General features: G+C 38.7%; 1 protein-coding gene across 1 annotated transcript in view; it reads right to left on the bottom strand.

The window, feature by feature from the left end:
• PARD3B (par-3 family cell polarity regulator beta) overlaps window positions 1-21,305 on the bottom strand; it is a 656,620-nt gene that overhangs the window by 491,623 nt on the left and 143,692 nt on the right. Inside the window, exon 4 of the mRNA XM_060782892.2 lies at window positions 17,426-17,532. Within this exon, the coding sequence (XP_060638875.2) occupies window positions 17,426-17,532 (107 nt within the window). The remainder of the gene's footprint in view (window positions 1-17,425; window positions 17,533-21,305) is intronic.

Here is a 21,305-nt window from a genome sequence, read left to right as displayed (position 1 = left end):
GCACTACCCATCCTCTATGCATGTTTACTTAGAAGCAAGTTTCATCTGAAATCACTGGAGCATTCCCTCTATAAATCTATACAGGACAGCAGTGTGAAAAAGCTGGAGACTTATATCACAAAGGGACAAGTGGCGAAGCACGGCTATGTTGCACCAGCAGTGGTCTACAATCCCAAGACCTCCAATCACAGGAACAATTTGAACCTGTGTAACATTAGAGTTCTTTGCACCATTTTAATAAAATACCTCTCTGGCTTTGATGTGTAAGTCAAACAGAGGACAAACAGCTTCAACTCTAAATCCTTCAAGTCACTGTACCATAAAGAATGACCTCAGTTTTGCCCTCTTATCCCAATCAACTTTCTGTATGCTGTAGACATAATCCCTTCTGCACAAAGCTTCAGGTCACAGCTTCAGGAGGGAAATCTGCAAGTCCAAATAATTCCTGTTTCCACCCTCTCTGTTATGGGAAAGGGACACTATCCTCTATCTGGAGATTTTGTGCAAAAAATCAATCCTACCTTTTGAGTGGCAACCAGGCACTAGGCACTGCACACAGCACTGTTTTTAATACGTGAGCAGCCTTGCCTTTTTCTTGCTTCTTCTCAAATGGAGACTTAATTGATCCACTTCTGTTTGGATCAGCATCTATTCCCCGGGCCTGCTCTAAAGAGAGCTCAACCAGCACTGCTAAGTTTCTTTCTATCTGAAACAAAGATGTGAAGGGGTACCAAACAAAACGATCAACCAGAAATGGGGTTTAAAGTACAAAAACTCATAAAAAGAATTATAACATATCAATTTTCTATAGTGATTTTAAGTGACCGTGAAACACCTGGTACCATGAAATTATTAGCATTTTCTTGCAGAGCACTAAGCACATCCATTTGTTTGTTTGTCAGTTTTCCCTTTGTTGACCTCATTAAATAAAATACTTAAAGTGAGAGACACTGACATGAAAACCAGTACAATTGCAGGTGTTTGCCCAGGTGTATGGCCTTGATGGTATTGCCTCCATTGAGCTTGCTTTTGAGAATTTTTCTGACCCTTTGAATGTATTCTTTGCTGACCACAGTTTTCACATGTTCATGTTTGATGTGGTCCAGTTGTAGTAGACCCAGATATTTACAGGTCTCTAGCTGGGGACACTTGATCGCTTGGCCATTAGGCATATTTACTCCCTCACTTTCAATTATTTTTCCCTTCTTCAGTGCCACTGTCAAACCTTTGTCCAAACCAAACTCCATACTGATACCAGAGCTAAAGATTCAGACAGTGTTAGTCAGAGATTGGATTTCAATTTCGGTTTTCCCATACAGCTTCATGTACTGCAGGTGTGAAATTTTGCGAGATTTCTTAGATGTTTGATAGGTTTCTTTTTTGTAAGATTGTTGACAGAGGGATCATTGCAATGATGAAAAGCAGTGAAGATAATGAGTCTCCCTGGAAAATTCTTCTCCTGATCATGACAAGTCTATAGTTTTCATTTTCAACAAACAGTTCGGTTTTCCAGTGCTTCACTATATTTTCAATAAAAATGCCAATGTTTTTACAAATCCCGATGGTGTCTAGGCACTTGATAATCCAACTATGTGGGAGTGAGTCAAAGGCTTTTTTTGTAGTCAATCCATGTCATTATTATTATTACTATTAAGAGGTACACTTTTCTCAGGGCTGACATTTTAGGAGTCACATGTGTTTGGCCAGCAGTGCCTAACACCCCTCAGCCTAGAATATCCTAGAACACAGTTTGACAATTTGTAGTCATGCAGATGTTGTCTGATTGCAACTCCCACTGGCCCTAACCATTAGAACCAACTGTGGTAAATTATGTGAATTAGAATTCAGCAGCATTTAGTGGGACACCAAGTAACCACCTTTATCATTCAAAACCATCTTGGACAACATATATTTTTGGGGTATTTCACAGGGTGAGAATTTCTTATCTGGAATTCCAAAATCCAAAATAAACTTTTGCTTTCTGATAGTTCAATGTATGCAAGTTTTGTTTCATGTAAAAAAAAATTAGAACATCTATATATATAAATTTGTTAGGGGCATCCAACGAGGAAACAAAACTCAAAAACCCCCCAACGAAACTTAACCAAAATTCCCATGCCCATAACACAAACCACAAGGTACAAACATATCTACTCAAAATGAAAAACAACACAACAACACACTCACAAAACGGCAAAACAACAAAACTCAAAAATCCCCCAACGAAACTTAACCAAAATTCCCATGCCCATAACACAACCCACAAGGTACAAACATATCTACTCAAAATGAAAAACAACACAACAACACACTCACAAAACGGCAAAAGAATAAAACTCAAAAAAACCCCAACGAAACTTAACCAAAATTCCCATGCTCATAACACAACCCACAAGGTACAAACATATCTACTCAAAATGAAAAACAACACAACAACACACTCACAAAACGGCAAAAAAACAAAACTCAAAAATCCCCCAACGAAACTTAACCAAAATTCCCATGCCCATAACACAACTCACAAGGTACAAACATATCTACTCAAAATGAAAAACAACACAACAACACACTCACAAAACGGCAAAACAACAAAACTCAAAAATCCCCCAACGAAACTTAACCAAAATTCCCATGCCCATAACACAACTCACAAGGTACAAACATATCTACTCAAAATGAAAAACAACACAACAACACACTCACAAAACGGCAAAACAACAAAACTCAAAAATCCCCCAACGAAACTTAACCAAATTTCCCATGCCCATAACACAACCCACAAGGTACAAACGTATCTACTCAAAATGAAAAACAACACAACAACACACTCACAAAACGGCAAAACAACAAAACTCAAAAATCCCCCAACGAAACTTAACCAAAATTCCCATGCCCATAACACAACCCACAAGGTACAAACGTATCTACTCAAAATAAAAAACAACACAACAACACACTCACATAACGGCAAAACAACTGAGCATGCGCATTGGCGCCCAGCCGCAAGTTCCCTGGCGCGCGCACATGCCCTTCCGGCCAACGTTCCCTCTGCGGAAACCATGCCCACTCCAAGCCCCGCCGCGCCGCTTCCCGCACACACACACACACCCCTGCCGCACACACACACACAACCCCACACTCCATCACTCCCCCGCCGCCACACACACACACGGAACCCCACTCCCCCTGCCACCGCGCACACACACGCAACCCCACACTCCATCACTTCCCCCGCTGCCGCACGCACACACGCAACCCCACTCCCCCCGCCGCCGCACACACACACGCAACCCCACGCTCCATCACTCCCCCGCCGCCGCACGCACACACGCAACCCCACTCCCCCCGCCGCACACACACACACAACCCCACGCTCCATCACTCCCCCCCCGCCGCCGCACACATACACGCAACCCCACGCTCCATCACTCCCCCCGCCGCTGCACACACACACGCAACCCCACGCTCCATCACTCCCCCACCCCAATCTTACCTCCTTTTACTTCACGCCCCCTCCAAACCCCACCCCGCCCCTTCCCGCCCTGTCAAAATCTAGGAAAGACAGGAAGGAAGGAAAGAAGGAAGAAAGAGAAAGGGAGGTAAAGAAAAAGGGGGAAGGAAGGAAAGTTAGAGAAAGAAGGAAGAAGAAAAGGAAAGAAAAGGAAAGATGGAAGGAAAGAAAAGAGAGACAGCAGAAAAGAAAGAAAAAGGGGGAAGGAAGGAAAAAGATAGAGAAAGAAGAGGAGAAGGAAAGATGGGAAGGAAGGAAGGAAGGAAGGAAGGAAGGAAGGAGGGAAAGAAGGAGAGAAAGAGGGAAGGTTGGCCACAGCAACACGTGGCGGGTAAAGGTTGTTATTTCTATGATTATTATGATGCTATTATTCCTCTGAGACCCTTTTAGGGGGAATGGGGGAGGTGTCAGGTCCCAGAGGCAATGCATTGCATTATTGTTATTGTTATGATGGCAGTGAAATAAAAGGAAATAAAAAGTGAAAGAAGGAAGCAAACAGGGAGGGAAGAAAGGCAAAGGAAGAAAGGGGGAGGGAATGAAGGAAAGAGAGAAGGATGAAACCAAGTAGTGAAAGAAAGAAAGAGGTAGAGAAGGAAGAAAGGAGAGAAAGGGGGAGGAAAAGGGGGAAGGAATAGGTAGGTACCTCTCTTTCATAATAGTCCAGATATCCACCTCAACTTTGATAAGTTTTACTATAGGCCACAGCAACGCGTGGCAGGGCACAGCTAGTTGTATATAATTACTTTCAGGCTATGTGTAGAAGGCAATACAAATCTTAAGGGAATTCATGTTTGGACTTGGGTTCCATCCCCAAAAGTATGTTACTATGTATGCATATGCAAATACCAGAATTCCAAAATCCAATAAAAATAAAATTCCACATTCATAACACTTCCATAAGCATTTCAGATATGGAATAATAAGCCTATATATCTTTTGAGATTAATAACAGATGTTATTCTAGTCTGCATCAGAAAGGTAACTGGTCATCCCAATTAGATAATGGTAAAAACCCTACCAAGCCTCCAACTTAGTTGAAAACACTATTTCTGAGAAAGTACAGTGCATGCCAGGCTAATGACTTACCAAGCCAGCTTAATGGTAGCTATTAAGTCCTCCAAAGGTGGTCCCAAGGTAAATGCTGAAACCACCAAAAATAACTGTTTTCCAACACATCTGTAACCATCTCAGCATGCTTGAAAACGACCACAGGTGGGAAGCAGGGTAGTTACTAGAACCAGCACAATCTTTAATCCATCTCCTTGATTGAACACATACTAAAAATATTTATACCTGGGTGGTCCCCTGACTTTAAAATGTTCTGCAAAGGCTAGAAAAGGCTGAAAGGAACATATATCAACAGGGAGTTTATTCCAGGCAAAGGCTGCAACCAAGGGAAAAAACATATAAGTATACTACATAAGAAATAAAAATACATGGCTCAGAAAGAAAGCGAGAACCCAGGGATCACAGAAATTGCAAAAGTGCATAAAGATATAACACATAAAGCAAGAGCCATGAAATGGATGCACTTAAATGTTGGTATCAAAATCTTGAATTGAATATAGAGTGGATAAGGTCACCAAGAAAGAGAAAATGGCACGATCAAATTTACAGACTGGAAAAAATTAACTCAGGCAAAAGAATGACGTGGGAAAGAAGAAGCCTGAGATGAGATCAGAATAAGACATCAGGCAATTAATTATAATAATTCCACAGAGATGAAATGAAAGAAGAAACTAAAGGGGGGGGGGACCCAAATTGCTGGAATGTTATGAAATTTTAAATCAGGGTTGCATCTACACTTTAAAATGAATGCAGTTTGACACTTTAACTCCTATGGTTTAATGCTATGGAATCATGAAGTTGTAGTTATACAAGAGCTTTCACCTTCTCTGCCCAAGAGTGCTGGTGTTTCACCAAATGACAAATCCCATAATTCCAAAGCACTGAGCTGTGGCAATTAAAGTGGTATCAAACTGCATCAATTCTGGAGTGTAGACAAACTCTTAGAGAAGTAGTCCATAAGTGTTAGCTGTGCTTAATAGATCTAGTTACCAAAAAATGATGTTGGAAACAAGATCATGTACTTTTCACAATTCAGGGACATGCTCTGTCTCTGGCATCATACAGTATTCTGGAAGCAGTTTCAAGATCCTGCCTTATCTAGTTCAATTCAATGGGAGAAGGGTAACAGAAGTGGAAACAGTTTCAGGTGCAGATGCACCATGTGACACAAAATTCCAGGTCCCACAGACTTTACCAAAACATTTTAAATTATTCCTGGTCTTGGGTGAAATGGCAGCAAAGCACAATAGTGAATCAATCCTGAATTATATCACTTCAACACCCCTGACTCAAGAGCACTGGAATTGGGAGAGCTCTACTAAAAGCATTGTGTCTAAAAGAAGTTAGAAGATGCCTGTCAGAAGACTAATCCAGGATGGTTCATATTCTCTTTTATTATTTTTATTATTTTTATTATTTTTTATTATTAAACTTTATTTGTACCCCGCTAGTATCTCCCGAAGGCCTTGATGCGGCTTACAAAGGCCAAGGCCTCAACATAACAACAACAAACAATAACAATACGATGCAAGCAAATTAAAAACATAAGCAATAACACAACAAAACATTACACTATTACGCAATAAAATCAGGGCCGGGTCAATGATGGGTACAGGTTAAAAGTGCTGGGTGTGTGAGGTGGTATGTTGGAATTCTGGGCAAGTGCAATGTGCAGAGAATGTTAAACCCTAATAAAGTGCTTCTGGGACATAGTGCTGGAGGTTATCCTATTCTGGAAAGGCACATCGGAATAACCAAGTCTTCAAGTTCTTCCTAAAGACTGCCAACATGGGTGCTAGTCTAATGTCTTTGGGGAGGGTGTTCCAAAGTCGGGGGGCAACCACAGAGAAGGCCCTGTCCCTCGTCCCCACCAAACGCGCCTGCGACGCAGGTGGGATCGCGAGCAGGGCCTCTCTGGATGAACGAAGTGAGCGTGTGGGTTCGTAAACGGAGATGCGGTCACACAGGTAGGCAGGTCCCAAACCGTTTAGGGCTTTGTAGGTAAGCACCTGCACCTTGAATTGGGCTCAGTAGGTAAACAGTCCCACTTTGATGTGAACTCCCTCATCTGAAACAGTCCAATTTGGGTCAACACAATTGAGGATTAATCTGAATCTAAAATCATTCCTAATACAGAGATGCTACTAGCCCTTTTAAATCTTTTTACCCTAGGGAAAACCTTGATTTTCAGGTTTTCTAGAATATCTGAATAAGAATCAACAGCTTAGAAAAACAAGTCTAAGTTTTCAATCACATTCTCTCATGGAAATCCTAGCAACCTCTCAAAGAACTGTAGGGTTTCGGGAAACCTGGTTGAGAACTGCTGTGCTAATCAATACTTGATTAGATAAATAAGATGCACAAGGAGCTGGCTTGTGTATTTTAAATTATAGCATATACTTACTTTCTTCTGGCTTCCTATTATATCCAGATTGCAGCCTGTTCTTTTCTAAAGTAAACTGTTCAGCTATTCTCAGCAAAGCAAACAAAAGAAAGACTGAGAACAAAGTCTGAAGAAATACACACAAAACTGAGAGTAGGATAAAGAATCAATTTCATAGAAAGGACAATCAGAGATAGGAAGAGAATGAGGATATTACAGGATAATAACACTCAGCATTTGATAGATAAACAGATCTGTTTTTACAGCTTATTCTGACATTTAGCTTCATATTTCATTAAAATGAGCAAAATAGATGTGCTCTTTACTTTAGAAAGGTTGCAATCAGAATTTAACAGATAGTAAGAAGAAAGTTATAAATTAAAATACTGTGCCCCACGTTTCATAATATTATCAACCTAAAACCATGGCAACAAGATTTTTCTTACATGGGCGCAAAAAAAAGAGAAGAATTGGGCACATAGAAAACATCTCCCCACATTGGCCTCAGTTACTAAGGAGAGGAACTGGCAACAAAGGAGAGGAACCACAGAATGGGATTCTCTCACTAACAGCCTATTTATTGAGATTTGCAAATTCAGGACTGAAAGATCTGTTCAAAACAAAGGTCTAATGGCATTTACTGCACTCGGGCCCAACAAATCATTCACTGTCTAGTATGACAACTCTTCTACACATCCCTTTTACTCAGTGTGACTGCTCTTGTTGGGAACAGCAACTGAATTTAGGAAAGTTCTTTCTCTGTTTGCAGAAGCCATTTTCTTCATATAAGCAAGCAAACTTGAAATCAATTTAAATAATCTGCCTTTTCCAGGAAGCCCTTATCAGGGGTACCAGTATCTATTTGCCATTTCTACTTATGATGACCCAATGAATGAGGGACCTTCACTGGTATCAGAGGTACCAGTCATCTCTTTTTCCTTTTTTGTCATGTCTTGATTAAATTGCAAGTCTGAGAATAGGGAATTGTTTTGTTGTTCTTTTACCTGTAAAGTGCAGTGTATTATGATGACACTATATAAATATATAATGATAATAATAACGGCTGATTTTCCAGATTTTGAAATTTTCTTTTGATTTCTTGACTGGACTCTCCATATTGATTAATGACAGGAGAAAGCTACTGGCAATCTTTATTTCTATGTCTTTATTATTTACTTTAAAGTCAAGTAATATTACTTTGTCTTTGGTTTTTGACACAGCCAGGTTTCATATATTCAGTGCCATGCCTTTGTTTCAGTCTGTCCACCTTTTATGCAGTCTCCCTCTTTTCTTTATCAAGCATCATAATAAATTGCAATGATGAACATCATCTCATGACATATACAAACTAAGCATAACAGCCTTGCCTTAATCATGTTCAATTTTTGTTAGAATTAGTTTGATTTTAGCAGTCCATGATGACCGCAGAACTATTTCAACTATTGAGTAGATCCCTCCCTTTCAGCTTTTTTCCTGTCCAACTTTCACAACTATACATAGAACTAGAAATACTATCACTTAGATAAGTCAAACTTTAAGACTAAATCTTTATAGATCAGGATCTTTTTAAAGTTTCTTCATGTCTGCAGAAGAGCAGGTCCACCATGCCTGAGCCCAGAAGTAGATGAGAGGCCCTCCATCCATCCCAAGTGTCCCTGCCTTGATCAAAGAGGAAATACAAAGAGGAAATATCTGCTGGACTTAGCCTCCTCCCACACTATCATCTCCTTTTCCTTTTATGTCATGTCTTGATTAGATTGCAAACCTGAGAATGGGGAATTGTGTTGTTGTTCTTGAATTTTAAAGTGTCACGTATAATGAAGACACTATATAAATATATAATTATAATAATAATGGCTGATTTTCTAAATTTTGAAATTTTCTTTTGATTTCTTGACAGGAGTCTCCACATTGATTAATGACAGGAGAAAGCTATTGGTAATCTTTGTTTCTATGTCTTTATTATTTACTTTAAAGTCAAGTAATTTGTCTTTGGCTTTGGTTTTTGTCTCCTTAATGTTCAATTGTAACCCTGCTTTTGGACTTGCTTCCTCAACTTTCATTAGTAGTCACATCAAGTGTTTATTATTTTATTCAAGAAATAACTTGATGTCATCTGCATATTTTAAATTATTGATGTTGCTTTCCCCAATTTTCATACCTGCTTACTCTTTGTATCATCCCACCTTTCTCCCTTTAATGGGATTCAAGGCAAATAATAACCTATTTAAAATACTAAAAACTAAAAACAATGCAGGAGTATTAATAAAAGTACCAATATAAGATGTAATAAAGAATGTATAAAGTTGAAACATTAGACATTAAAAGACTATATATAAAAACTTTTAAAACAGCACATAATTTAAAGGTGTAAAAGCCTGATGGAAGAACAATGTTTTGGCTTGCTGGTAACAAGACAAGAACAGGTCCATCTTGGTCTAATGCTGCTTTCTGTAGACAGGGTGATAAATGCTAATGGGAAACATTTTCTCATGATCAACACAGTCAAAAGCTTTTCTATAATCTATAGGTTGAATTTCTTATGGAATTGTTTGGTGCATTCCATTATCCAGCATATAATATTAGTAAAACTTTTCTGAACCCAACCTAGACATCTGCCAGTTTCTTACAAGGCTTTTTTGTATAATCTGGAGCATAATTTTGTTTGCATGGGATATCAGTACAATAGTATGCTAGTTACCACCATCCTTGGTATATCTATTTGGTGGAACTGGAATACACATTAAGGATTTTGGTCTATGGGAATTTGTTTTGTTTTCTCAGCAAATCTGCATCATTAATCATGCCTGTGGATTTGATTAATTTGTTTTGTTTTCTTGGTAGATATGCATCACTAGATAGGGTGCTACTCATACTTCTTCTCTGCTCTTTCCCAGTGATATCTCTTGTTTCATTTTGGATTCTATCATAATTGGGTTTTCAAGGTTTTCAGGAGTGGTTTCCCAGTGCCACTTGTCATGCAGTATTAAGATCCCTTGGGGTTAGCTATGGTCCCACTATAATTATTTTGGAAATATCTTTCTTTCGTCACTGTAAACTGCCATTGTTGCTGCTGCCCAGTAACTGTTTGGCACATTTAGTCTGATTCCACAGCAAACGCCTACCACTGACATAGCCTCTTGCTTCATTGGAATGTGTGTCACCACTGCAGAAAGACTTTGCACAAAAACTGAATGCTGAAGACTGGTTTGTAATTATCCAATGTACTGGAATTCAAGCAAAGAGTTTCAGGAAAAGTCTTGTGCCTTTGTCTTTAAGCACATTGAAACTATGGCGTGCTTTAGAAAGGTGTTAACCATCCCATAGCAGTGGTTCTCAACCTGTGGGTCCCCAGATGTTTTAGCCTTCAACTTCCAGAAATCCTAACAGCTGGTAAACTTGCTGGGAATTCTGGGAGTTGTAGTACAAAACACCTGGGGACCCACAGGTTGAGAACCACTGTCCTACAGTCAGCCAATCCCAAATGGCTTTTTAATGAGTCTGAGACACAAAGATCCAGGCTCATACATCTTATATGTCTTAGAGTTGCAAAGAATGAAAAGCACCAGTTACTTGACAAACTGGCCAAAATTCTATCCACAGATTTGTCTTGATGATCACATCCAAGTGGGAACATATCCAAATGATTTTGTCTGCAAAGCGTCACACAACTGTTCACAATTTCTGCCTTAAGAGCGACATATGGAGTATTTTCCCCCAAGATCCTTTAATGTATTGTTTAAATTCTAATAGGAAAGCCAAAGTGCTTCTCAAATGTGCAGACTTGATTTTATCTCACCAACTACAAATTAATCAATTGCATTCAGGTACCATGTCATAATATAACACAACACTTCTACTAGAACCTAATGTTCCATATATATATATATATTTAAAATTTATCAGAAATATGTGGGCAAGTACACTACACTTTCCAATCTGACCAGAGTTAAAACAGTGCCAAGAAAAATACTACTGATAGAGATATCATCGTTTTGAAAACAAAGGCACATATAACATTTCTATCTCTAGTTAAGGCCTACTTGAACAGCTGGGGGTATAAATTCTATGATTATTAATTCACTGGGTCAACAATATTCTCTCCATATGTGTGATTTAATAGCTTAAAATTTAAATGGAGCTATTTCAAAGAAAATGCCCATTGTGAGCTGTTATTTTTTACCAAGATGAATGATACAGCTTTATCTCTAATATAATCTTTTGAACTGCAGAACTGTTTCATCTCTAAACATACCAATCCATATGAAATTATGCACCATGTTATCAATTGGATACATGATACGTATTATGCTAATATAAAAACACTTAATCACAATAGCTAATACTTTAAAATTACAATTAGCAGCATAAGAACCAGAGGCTTGACCTTTTTTTAAGAAAAGGAAGAAGAACTTGAAATAAAAAAACACTTCTGATTAACCAATCTTTTTAAAATTACAAATCATATGTCTGCTATGCACAGACAGAAAGCAATTTTGACATGGATTTATGTATAAATCCCAAGTAGGTGGAGCTATTTAGAAGCTCATATTTACTGTTAAAAATTCTAATCGCACTACACAATCTGAGCCTGAAGTACCCAATATTACTGCAGACACAAATTCCCAATGTCCAAATGGTACACATATCTTCCTGTCAGTCCTGGAAGTGGTGCTCTTCTCACATTTTAATTGAAATACTCTTTTCCAAATTAGATTTTTTTAAAAGAAAAATAATTTAGAGATAGTTGAGAGGCCATATTGCCAGAATTTCAGCACACACAAATGCAGTATGGGCCTGGAAAGGCCATTTTCAAAACATGAGAGCCATTTCTGGTTTTAAAAAGTCTTATATCCTTCAATCAGCCCTAGAGGGCTCTCAGAACATGGAAAAATTACACTCTCAGTGGCCCTACGCCATGAAAGGAGACTTTAAAGTAAAAATAAAATTCTGGGAATGAGGAAGACTGGGGATACACTGAGGCCCAGAGAGTGTCGCATGGTTTTCCGAACTGATCAATCAAACATAATGGTAAAGCTCCCTAGACAACATATACTATATTGGACTGCTCTGTATGACTGTATTGCATTGGATCCAGAAGCATCATTACCATAAGAGCTATTTTGCATGTTGTAGAAGAAAAATGAAAATGTGAAACTAAATCACTTTATGCAAGCACACAGGTGGGCTATTTCATATACAGCGAAGAAAAAAAGTAAAAATAAAACCAAAGCAAAGAACACAAGTCTAGGTGAGAAATTAAAACAGTCTTTCCCAAAATGATATTTCAGACTATACATCATAGAATCATAGAGTTGGAAGGTACCCACAAAGGCCATCTAGTTCAACTACCTGTCATTCAGGAACATGTAGCTATAGCTATAGCACTCCTGAGAGATAGCCACACAACCTCTGGGGGGAAAGGGTTTCCTTTCCCACAATTTGAATCCACTGGTTTGTGTCCTAGACTCCATATTCTACATGACATCCCCCATGTCACCCCTCAGTCAGCTGAACATACTCTGTTCCCTAAACTGTTCCTCACTGGGTTTATTTCCAAACCTTTGCCATCCTCACTCTGAAATCCCATCTTTTCCACCCACTTTTATCTTCCTTAGGACATTGGATTATATTCCAATACATCTGCAAGCTAAACAAACATTTCCCAATGTCTTAAGGTTCACTTTAGAAGGGTAGTAAAGGAAGGAATAGACTCCATATGATGTAGCTCCTTCACAATAAGTTTACTATGCCTATTCAGTTTCCATGTGATGTCTTAAAGGAAAAGGTTTGTCTTTGACATTAAGTCTAGTTGTGTACGACTCTGGGGGTGGTGTTCATCTCCATTTCTAAGCCAAAGAACTAGCATCGTTTGTAGGAACCTCCAAGATCATGTGACCACAAGACTGCATGAGTGCTGAAACCTTCCCACAGAATCGGTTCTACTTACACTAGCATATTTTCAAACTGCTAGGTTGGCAGAAGCGAGGGCCTAACAGCAGGAGTTCACGCTGCTCCCCAGATTTGAACTACCAACCTTTTGGTCAGCAAGTTCAGCAGCTCAGTGGTGTAACATGCTGCGCCACCAGGGGGCCCATGGATGATGTCTAACAAAGCAGTAAACTAACATATAAACATATTTTAAAATAGATAATTTCTTGTCTTTATCAGATAATTTTATTGTTTTGGAAACCACTTCTGAGAATAAGATGGGGATACACTGAGGCTCACCAAGGAAAAAAGGGGCCTTGTGGCTAGGCTTGGTTGATCCAAAAAAATGATGTAGGGGGTGCTGTGATGTAGGGGGTGCTGGTGGTTCGATTCAGAATTGAATTCCGAATTTTTTCCCAAAAAAAAATGGAACTTTCCAAAATTTTCGAATTGCTTCATTAATGTTGGACACAATTGCACCGTACTGTCTTTTTAGGCAACGCAGAGCAAACAAAGAAAAAAAAGAAACAGTCCTGAGAGCTTTATGGGCGTTTTGAGCAGATTTCACTAGTTAGGAAAGTATAGGCAGGAAAGAAACTATGGGATTTCTAGTGTCTTCTTAGGCAAACTCATAGCAAACTAACAAAGAAAAAAAGAAACAGGCAGGCAGCCAAGCATGGCTGGTAACAGCCCTTCTCCCAGCCCTTCTTCATTTCTGCTTGCTTGCTTGCCTGTCAAGCTCTTCTTCCAACCTCCCTTCCCTTTGTCTTTGTCTTTCCCCTTCTCCCTTTCCTTCCTGGCTCCGAATGAGCCTCTGAGCCATGTGCTCCCCTTTATATACAGCAATGGTGGCCAGTGCCGAAACCCCTACCCTTCCCAAAACTCCTCCCCTGATTGGCTGGGAGGGGAGGCAAGGAGCCTCCCAGCAGGCTAGAAGGCTGAAAATACACTGAATCATTTCCAACTCACTTCCTGAGTTGTAACAAAAATAGAGGAGAAAGCTTCGGAAGGGCTAAGGGTCTTCTGGGTTTTTAAAATGCTTCAAAATCGCTTCAAAAAGGTAACTTTAATGAAATTATTACAAGTAACGAGTAATCTGGCGTAGCTCTATCTATGCCTACTTGTGACCCTTGTAAATATATAAATTAATACTCACATAGTAAAGTATTTAACCAATAGGAGGCAGAAAGTTGAGAATAATATCTTTAAAATAAATTATTCTGATCTCTCAACACTGGAAGGTGTTTTGTAAGCGAAGAAGCTAACTACATTAAAATACGTACATAATTCTGCTCATTTGACATGAGCTCCATTTACCTTAACTATGCTTGCATTCGTTTGATTACACATTTTAGTTTAAATATTACATATATGAATATTTATAACCATTTGCTAACCTTGAGTTGAGCTTTAAAGTTACTGCTAAATTTAATGTAATCACTGGCATTGGTACTATATGTTAATACTATTTCACAAGTTTTCAATATTCTTTGCCAGGACAACTTTTGAAAATGTATGACACTTAATCTATGGGCATGTGGAAGATCATTGAAATAAAAGTTAATTTACATTTCAAAGCACTATTAGATTAGAAGTATATTAATTTCACGTAAATAATCTTACTAAATTTAGAAGACTAGAACTGAAAATACTTCTTGCTTGAGCACATCTTGTAACATCCTTTTTGTTATTAACTATTGTACTTTGATATGTTCACTTCCATTTAGTCAACTTCATAGATTCTACACAGTCTGAATTAAAATGTGCAATTTAGTTTTCCAATTAATTTATTTGTAATTAGAAGAGATAACAGCAATTTTACCATTGCTAGAGCTACAGATAGCAAAAGATGTTAGTTCCTATATGTTTCACTTACTATATCCACTCATGTATAACTGGACACCATGAAATTCCTCCTAAAATGATTTAACAAATAAAATGTTGTAAAGTTGTAACTCCTCCCCGATTAAGCGGTCAACAAGCCATGTAAACCATACATTTAGTTTACCTTTGTTTCACTTAAAGCTGTACTAAAATACTCCTGGATCTCTCAGTGGCTTTCAATACCGTCAACCCTGGTATTCTTCTGGGCTGGCTCTCCAAGATGGGACTTACTCTGTTTTCTGTTTTATACTTATTTGTCATTTATTTTGCATATTTTTTTGTATTTATTTATGCAGTATGCCACCCCGAGACCTTTCAGAAAAAAAATTCTAAAAAAATCAACAAAAGGTCAGACACTCAGATCCCAGCATGCATTTCTCTGATTTCAGTATCAGGGAAGTACTCACTTTAACTTTGCTTTTCCACTTCAAACTAAACCTGAGCTCTCTTTGTGTCAGTTTAGAGGTGATGTCTAGGTGATATAGCTAAAACTGTAAGACTGATTACTTGCACTTCCAACCTAACATAGTGCATAGTGTGACTATTAATGACCCGACAGTGAACTATCTGATTTTGGTGTGGTTTTTTTTTTGTTCTGAGACATAGAGTAATCTTGCATTTTTTTAAAAAAACACAAATTGGAAAAATGTAATAACTTGTGATTTGATACACACAAGTAGCAACACTAGATTGATTTTCTGTGTCTTTGCAAAAGGAAAGAGAATTATTTTTTTTTTTTACAGAAAGAAGTCTTTTCCACCAAGTTCTTTTTGCTGAATCTTCTATGAACTGCAAAAAACATGATGGTGGAAAAACATCTGGATTCTTGACAGATGTTTCTCATGACAGAAATGAAATTTCTTGAAGTTGCTGAAGAATCCTTGAGATATTGTTTCACCCTGTCAAGACAGCCACTCTTGTCTGGAAGCTCAAAACTGGCAAGTCTTCTTCATATCCCTAAGCAAAATCCCTGCCAGCTGGGAAACAATGAGCTAGACAGAAACTTTACTTTTTGCCATGTTTCTATTGCTAATCAAATTTATCACTAAAGACTGATGGCTGTATTTAGACATTTACAAAAATACTAAACAAAATTATTTTTTAAAATCCTATCATAACTGAAAGTATGCATTCAATTTTATAATTTTATTATTCCCCATTAAAACTCACACAAAATTCCACAAACTCCAAGGTTATGTCCTATGGATTATTCAAGGCATCTTGAGTAATCTATCTGTTCCTTTCCTCCTATCTCTTCTTTACGCCAAAAATCTTCCTACAAATAGCTAAGGAGTCCTCTTGTGAACAGTGAAATAGTGTTAGATAAGAACTGTAATGAAATGGCTATTAGATAGTCTATCCTATTTCCAAGAAACTACAGCATCCTACCAAAGCCTCGCATATCCCAGCTGTTATTGTTTAGAGGAGCCTCACCATACACCATACTAAGGAGGCTGTCGAGGTCCTGAACCGGTGCCTGGCCGCTGTAACGGTCTGGATGAGGGCGAACAAACTGAAATTAAATCCAGACAAGACAGAGGTACTCCTGGTCAGTCGCAAGGCCGAACGGGGTATAGGGTTACAGCCTGTGCTGGATGGGGTCGCACTCCCCTTGAAGGCGCAGGTTCGCAGCTTGGGTGTGATCCTGGATTCATCGTTGAGCCTGGATCCCCAGGTTTCAGCGGTGACCAGGGGAGCATTTGCACAGCTCAGGCTCGTGCGCCAGCTGCGCCCGTACCTCGGGAAGTCTGACTTGGCCACGGTGGTACATGCTCTGGTCACATCCCGCCTTGACTACTGCAACGCTCTCTACGTGGGGCTGCCCTTGAAGACGGCCCGGAAGCTTCAGCTGGTTCAGCGCGCGGCAGCCATGCTACTAACTGGAGCGGGATGCAGGGAGCACACAACGCCCTTGTTGTCCCAGCTCCACTGACTGTCGATCTGCTACCGGGCCCAATTTAAGGTGCTGGTTTTGGCCTACAAAGCCCTAAACGGTTCCGGCCCAAAATACCTTTCGGACCGCATCTTGGCCTATGAGCCCATGAGGACCTTGAGATCGTCTGGGGAGGCCCTTCTCTCGATCCCGCCTGCCTCACAGGCACGTCTGGCGGGGACGAGAGAGAGGGCCTTCTCGGTGGTGGCCCCCCGGCTGTGGAACACTCTCCCTGTAGACATCAGACAGGCGCCCTCCCTTATGTCCTTCCGTAAAAGCCTAAAGACATGGCTGTTCGAGAAGGCATTTAATTAAGTGCTATAATAATGTGGTAAAGTTGACTGGAACGGAATAAGGAATATGAGATTGGTTACGATTCTACTATGAGACGAAGCGGATTATTTAGTGTAACTATATAATTGTTGTATTGCTAATATGTTGTTTTGTAATTGCCTTTTGTAAATTGCCTTTTATATGTTGTACACCGCCATGAGTCGCCCTAGGGCTGAGAATGGCGGTTAACAAATGCACCAAATAAATAAATAAATAAATAAATACATGGACACAATCATGGAGAAGACAGGGAAGTATAGGGGCAAGGAAAGGAAGAATTGAGTTATACAATCAGTCATTTTCTCATGAAAGACCTGAGTGCAACTCTTATATCAAAGGAGCCTAATACTGATATGAAGTAGTAGAAAAACAAGATACTTACTGACACAGAAGTCTTCAAAACATGGTCACTGTCATGTGAAGCTCCTACAGGAAAGTCAGGTGGACCCAGGGTTGGATCACTGCTCCTTCTCACCAAAAGCGGTGTCCCTAAAAACAAAAACAAGAAAGCATAAAAATATTGCATCAGAAAATTTAATCAATCACCACACTTTTCATATAACAATAGAATCATAAGATTATTGAGTTGGAAGATGCAAGTAATGTCATCCAGTCCAAGCCCATATTGGAAAGTATAACCAAAGCACTCTTGATAGATGGTTGCCCAGCCTCTGTTTAGAAGCATTCAAAGAAGATGACTCCACCACACTGCAAAGCAGCAGCATATTCTACTATTGAACATCTCTCACCATCGGGAAGGTTTTCCTCATGTTTAGGTAAAATCTCTTTTCCTGATGTTTGAATGAAGAGCTTCCTGCTCAAATATTTCCTTTCAAATATTTAAACTTGGCTCTTGTGTCCCCTCTTATACTTCACCAAGTGAAATCTTTCAAGCTCCCTAAGCCACTCACCTTAAGTCTTGGCTTCCAGACCTAATATAGTTACATGGTAAGTTCACGTGTCTCCAGAAAGTCAATTTTTACAAAAAGAAAGAAAATACTTATACCCCAAATCAAAAATGATAGTTGGCAGACCAAGAAGGACCTGTCTTTTTTATCTTGTAAAACGTTCAATCACTACTTAACTTTACCACTACAGAATCATAGAATCATAGAGTTGGAAGAGACCTCATGGGCCATCCGGTCCAACCCCCTGCCAAGAAGCAGGAAAATAGCATTCAAAGCACCCCTAACAGAGAAGAACTGTAAACTATGAAACTTCAAAATATAACAGTGGCATAACCCCTAAGTTAGAATTTTAAAATTTAAAAGTTGAAGAGGGGGGAAATTAAACACTAGGTTTGTTTGATTTCCCCCCTCTTCAACTTTTCCAAAATAATGTGTTCCTGGAGAAGGGCCAAGAATGCAGACTAATTAGCTTAAAGAGATTTCCTTGTTATTTGCAAAAAAAAAAATCCAAATATGGAATAATCTGGAACATTACCTAGATTACTACAAAATGCATTGTTTGAAATACAACATGCATATGACATGGTCAGTATAAGGCAAAATTCATTTAAATTGGCTCTCAAATCAACATTTGAATTTGTAAACACATGAGTTCCTGATTCCAACCTATTTTGACATTTGTCTCTATTCTTACCAGTTAGGCTAGCTTTTAATTCTGACAAAACATTTCGGTCCCTAACTTCAGCCTTTCTCTTTATTTTACAGGTACATATGGTGATTACTGACAGGTTAACAAAGCAATTACCACCCTTCCCTTTTAGGGTATAATTTGTAAGACAACTATTCAATTGGTTGGGTGAGTTAGAAAAGGAAATCAAGTACTGATGCCAAGGAGCAATTTTGTGGTTAAACCATTATTTTACACCTTCCACCTGAAATGAACAGGATTCATCCTACAAAAATATTTCCCATCTCTTTCTGTGCCTGTTTTATGTTACGTATTCTATTGAAAAACTTCAATAGGGACCAAGTAGTGTAGCAGAAAAATTGTATTTCAGCTTGCTTTACCAACAGAGAAACTGGTGGCAGCTCTAATTACCCATCCTATGTCAACATGATATACTGACAAACTTTTTTAAATTGCAGAATAAAGCCTACTTTCAATAAAGATTAAGCTGAACTTTAATTATCTGGAAGTCATTGTGTCAAACTGCATTAAGCAGCTAGTACTGATTTGCTACTTACGTCATGCACAAAGCATCACTAGACTATCTTGCTGGAAGAATTAGATCTGAGTTGGAATTGCCGTGTGTTTTTAGACCATTCAGAATAGAGTTAAAAGATGGAACAGGCTGTTCTTCCATTCCCTCCCTTTTTCAAAACAAACCCAGTATCACGGAAGAATTTCCAACTATTTCTGCTCTATTAGTTTTAGAGATGAACATCTGTCTTGAAAAATCTTGAACTAACTAGAGGGATGATTTAAATTGAAAAGGTACAGCAAGTTAGCCGCTTGAACAACATCCTCATTGTTTCTTTTTTCCGGTAGTGAAGAAAGTGTATTGTGATAGAAGCTATCTCTTAATGTATTATTCCACTTCCATTTAAAATATTTTAATGAACAATTGCATAACTCTCAACAGTGCACTACTCAACACCTCTACATGACACATTTCCGGGGGGGAAAATTGCATTTCACACATTTCCCAGCAAAGTAAACAAAACATCTAGTGACTATGACATCTATCTTGCAACATCATTCAAAGCAAACATCCCATCAGTGCTGTTAGTACCAGACATCTCTTCTCACCACCCACCACTTTCCTCTAGTGTTTACATTTGCTTCCCCACTAAAGTGCTCAAGATTGTAGTCTTCCTTCATATTTCTAAATACCTTTGACAGAACAAAAATTCCAACATAGCTGAAAACACTCAATTCCAGAAAAACACATTTTTGCTCCTGACAGCTACTTTGTTTCCTTCTTTATAACTTGGTCAAAGTTCTGTATCTGAAGATGGAAAGGGATTGCCCACAGATTTAATTCTACAGAAAGCTATAGAATTCAATCTGCTTTGCTTGTAAGGAATCAAACGTATTCTTGTTAGGAACTATTCTGTCATATCATATTCAGGTTTAAGTATCATCTGAAAAACTTGGAACCAGAAACATTTTAGATTTTGGGTTTATTTATTTATGGCATTTGGAATGTTTGCCTATACACAATCAGATATCTTGAATATGGAATCCAAATCCATACAAGAAGTGCATTCATGTTTCATATATACCTTACACTCATAACATGAAGGTAATTTTATACACAGTATTTTAGCAATTTTGTGCTTGAAATAAAAAGTTTGTGCATAGTGAACCATGAGAAAGATACAATATATTAATATCTCAGCCACGCATGTGGACTATTCGGATTTTGGAGCATTTTGGATTTCTAGCTAAGGTATATTCAACCTTTACAGCTAGTTACCACTTTTCTTTTTACCATTGATGTCCACTAAGTCCAGAACGAAACCTCTCCATCTCTTACAAAGCTAAACTCTCAGCTTCTCCCTTCTGTTTCATCTAAACACTAGATAGAAGTAACAAAGGATCTGATCTTTATTTTTCTCCCAATGATTCTAGATGCCAAAAAAACTGGCAAAATATCTTTCTTGGGCATCACAGAATCCATTCCAAATAAAACTGAATAGTGGCTCTTTCAACATTATAATTCTCTCAAATCCTACCAATGTTAAGCTTTTGACCATTTTTAATCAGCTGAACAGATATTACAAAAATGATCTGTTGTTGTAACTACAAAACAAGATCAAAGCTACTCGACTTAATGTGAGATGTTATCATCACTGTAGCCCCCCCTTTTCACAGTGATTTTTGTTTTAAACAGACATGGTTTATTTACTTACTTAACATACTTATGCCCAGCTCTTCAGCCACAAAGTCTCTTAGACTTAGAAATAATTCATTTGACAGTTTCCTGCCCTTAGATAAGACATGACTGATAAGGAAAATGGGGATGACAATATGGGAGGGAATTAGGTCCAGTTGATACAGCCTCTTCAGGAGTTGAACCTGGAGCTCTTCTTTGAAGGACATCATCTCTAATTGAATGGCCAGGGCTCAATGCTAGGTAATACTGAGATTTGTAGTTTGGTGAGACATCAGCATTCTTTGTCAGCCCCCATAATCCCAAACTATAGCCCCCATAACATTGAGCCAAGGATGTTAAAGAGGATTCATTCCAAAACACAGATATACCCCAACGCTTTCTTTTCCATTACTGGAAACTTTGTTATCTGAACACTTTTGTTTTTAAAGTAGAATTCTAAGCAGGCAGCAACTGT

The sequence above is a fragment of the Anolis sagrei genome, chromosome 1 (assembly GCF_037176765.1).
Source record: "Anolis sagrei isolate rAnoSag1 chromosome 1, rAnoSag1.mat, whole genome shotgun sequence".
Taxonomy (NCBI): domain Eukaryota; kingdom Metazoa; phylum Chordata; class Lepidosauria; order Squamata; family Dactyloidae; genus Anolis; species Anolis sagrei.
Note: the sequence above shows the minus strand (reverse complement) of the source record. Positions and strands in the feature narration are given on the sequence as shown.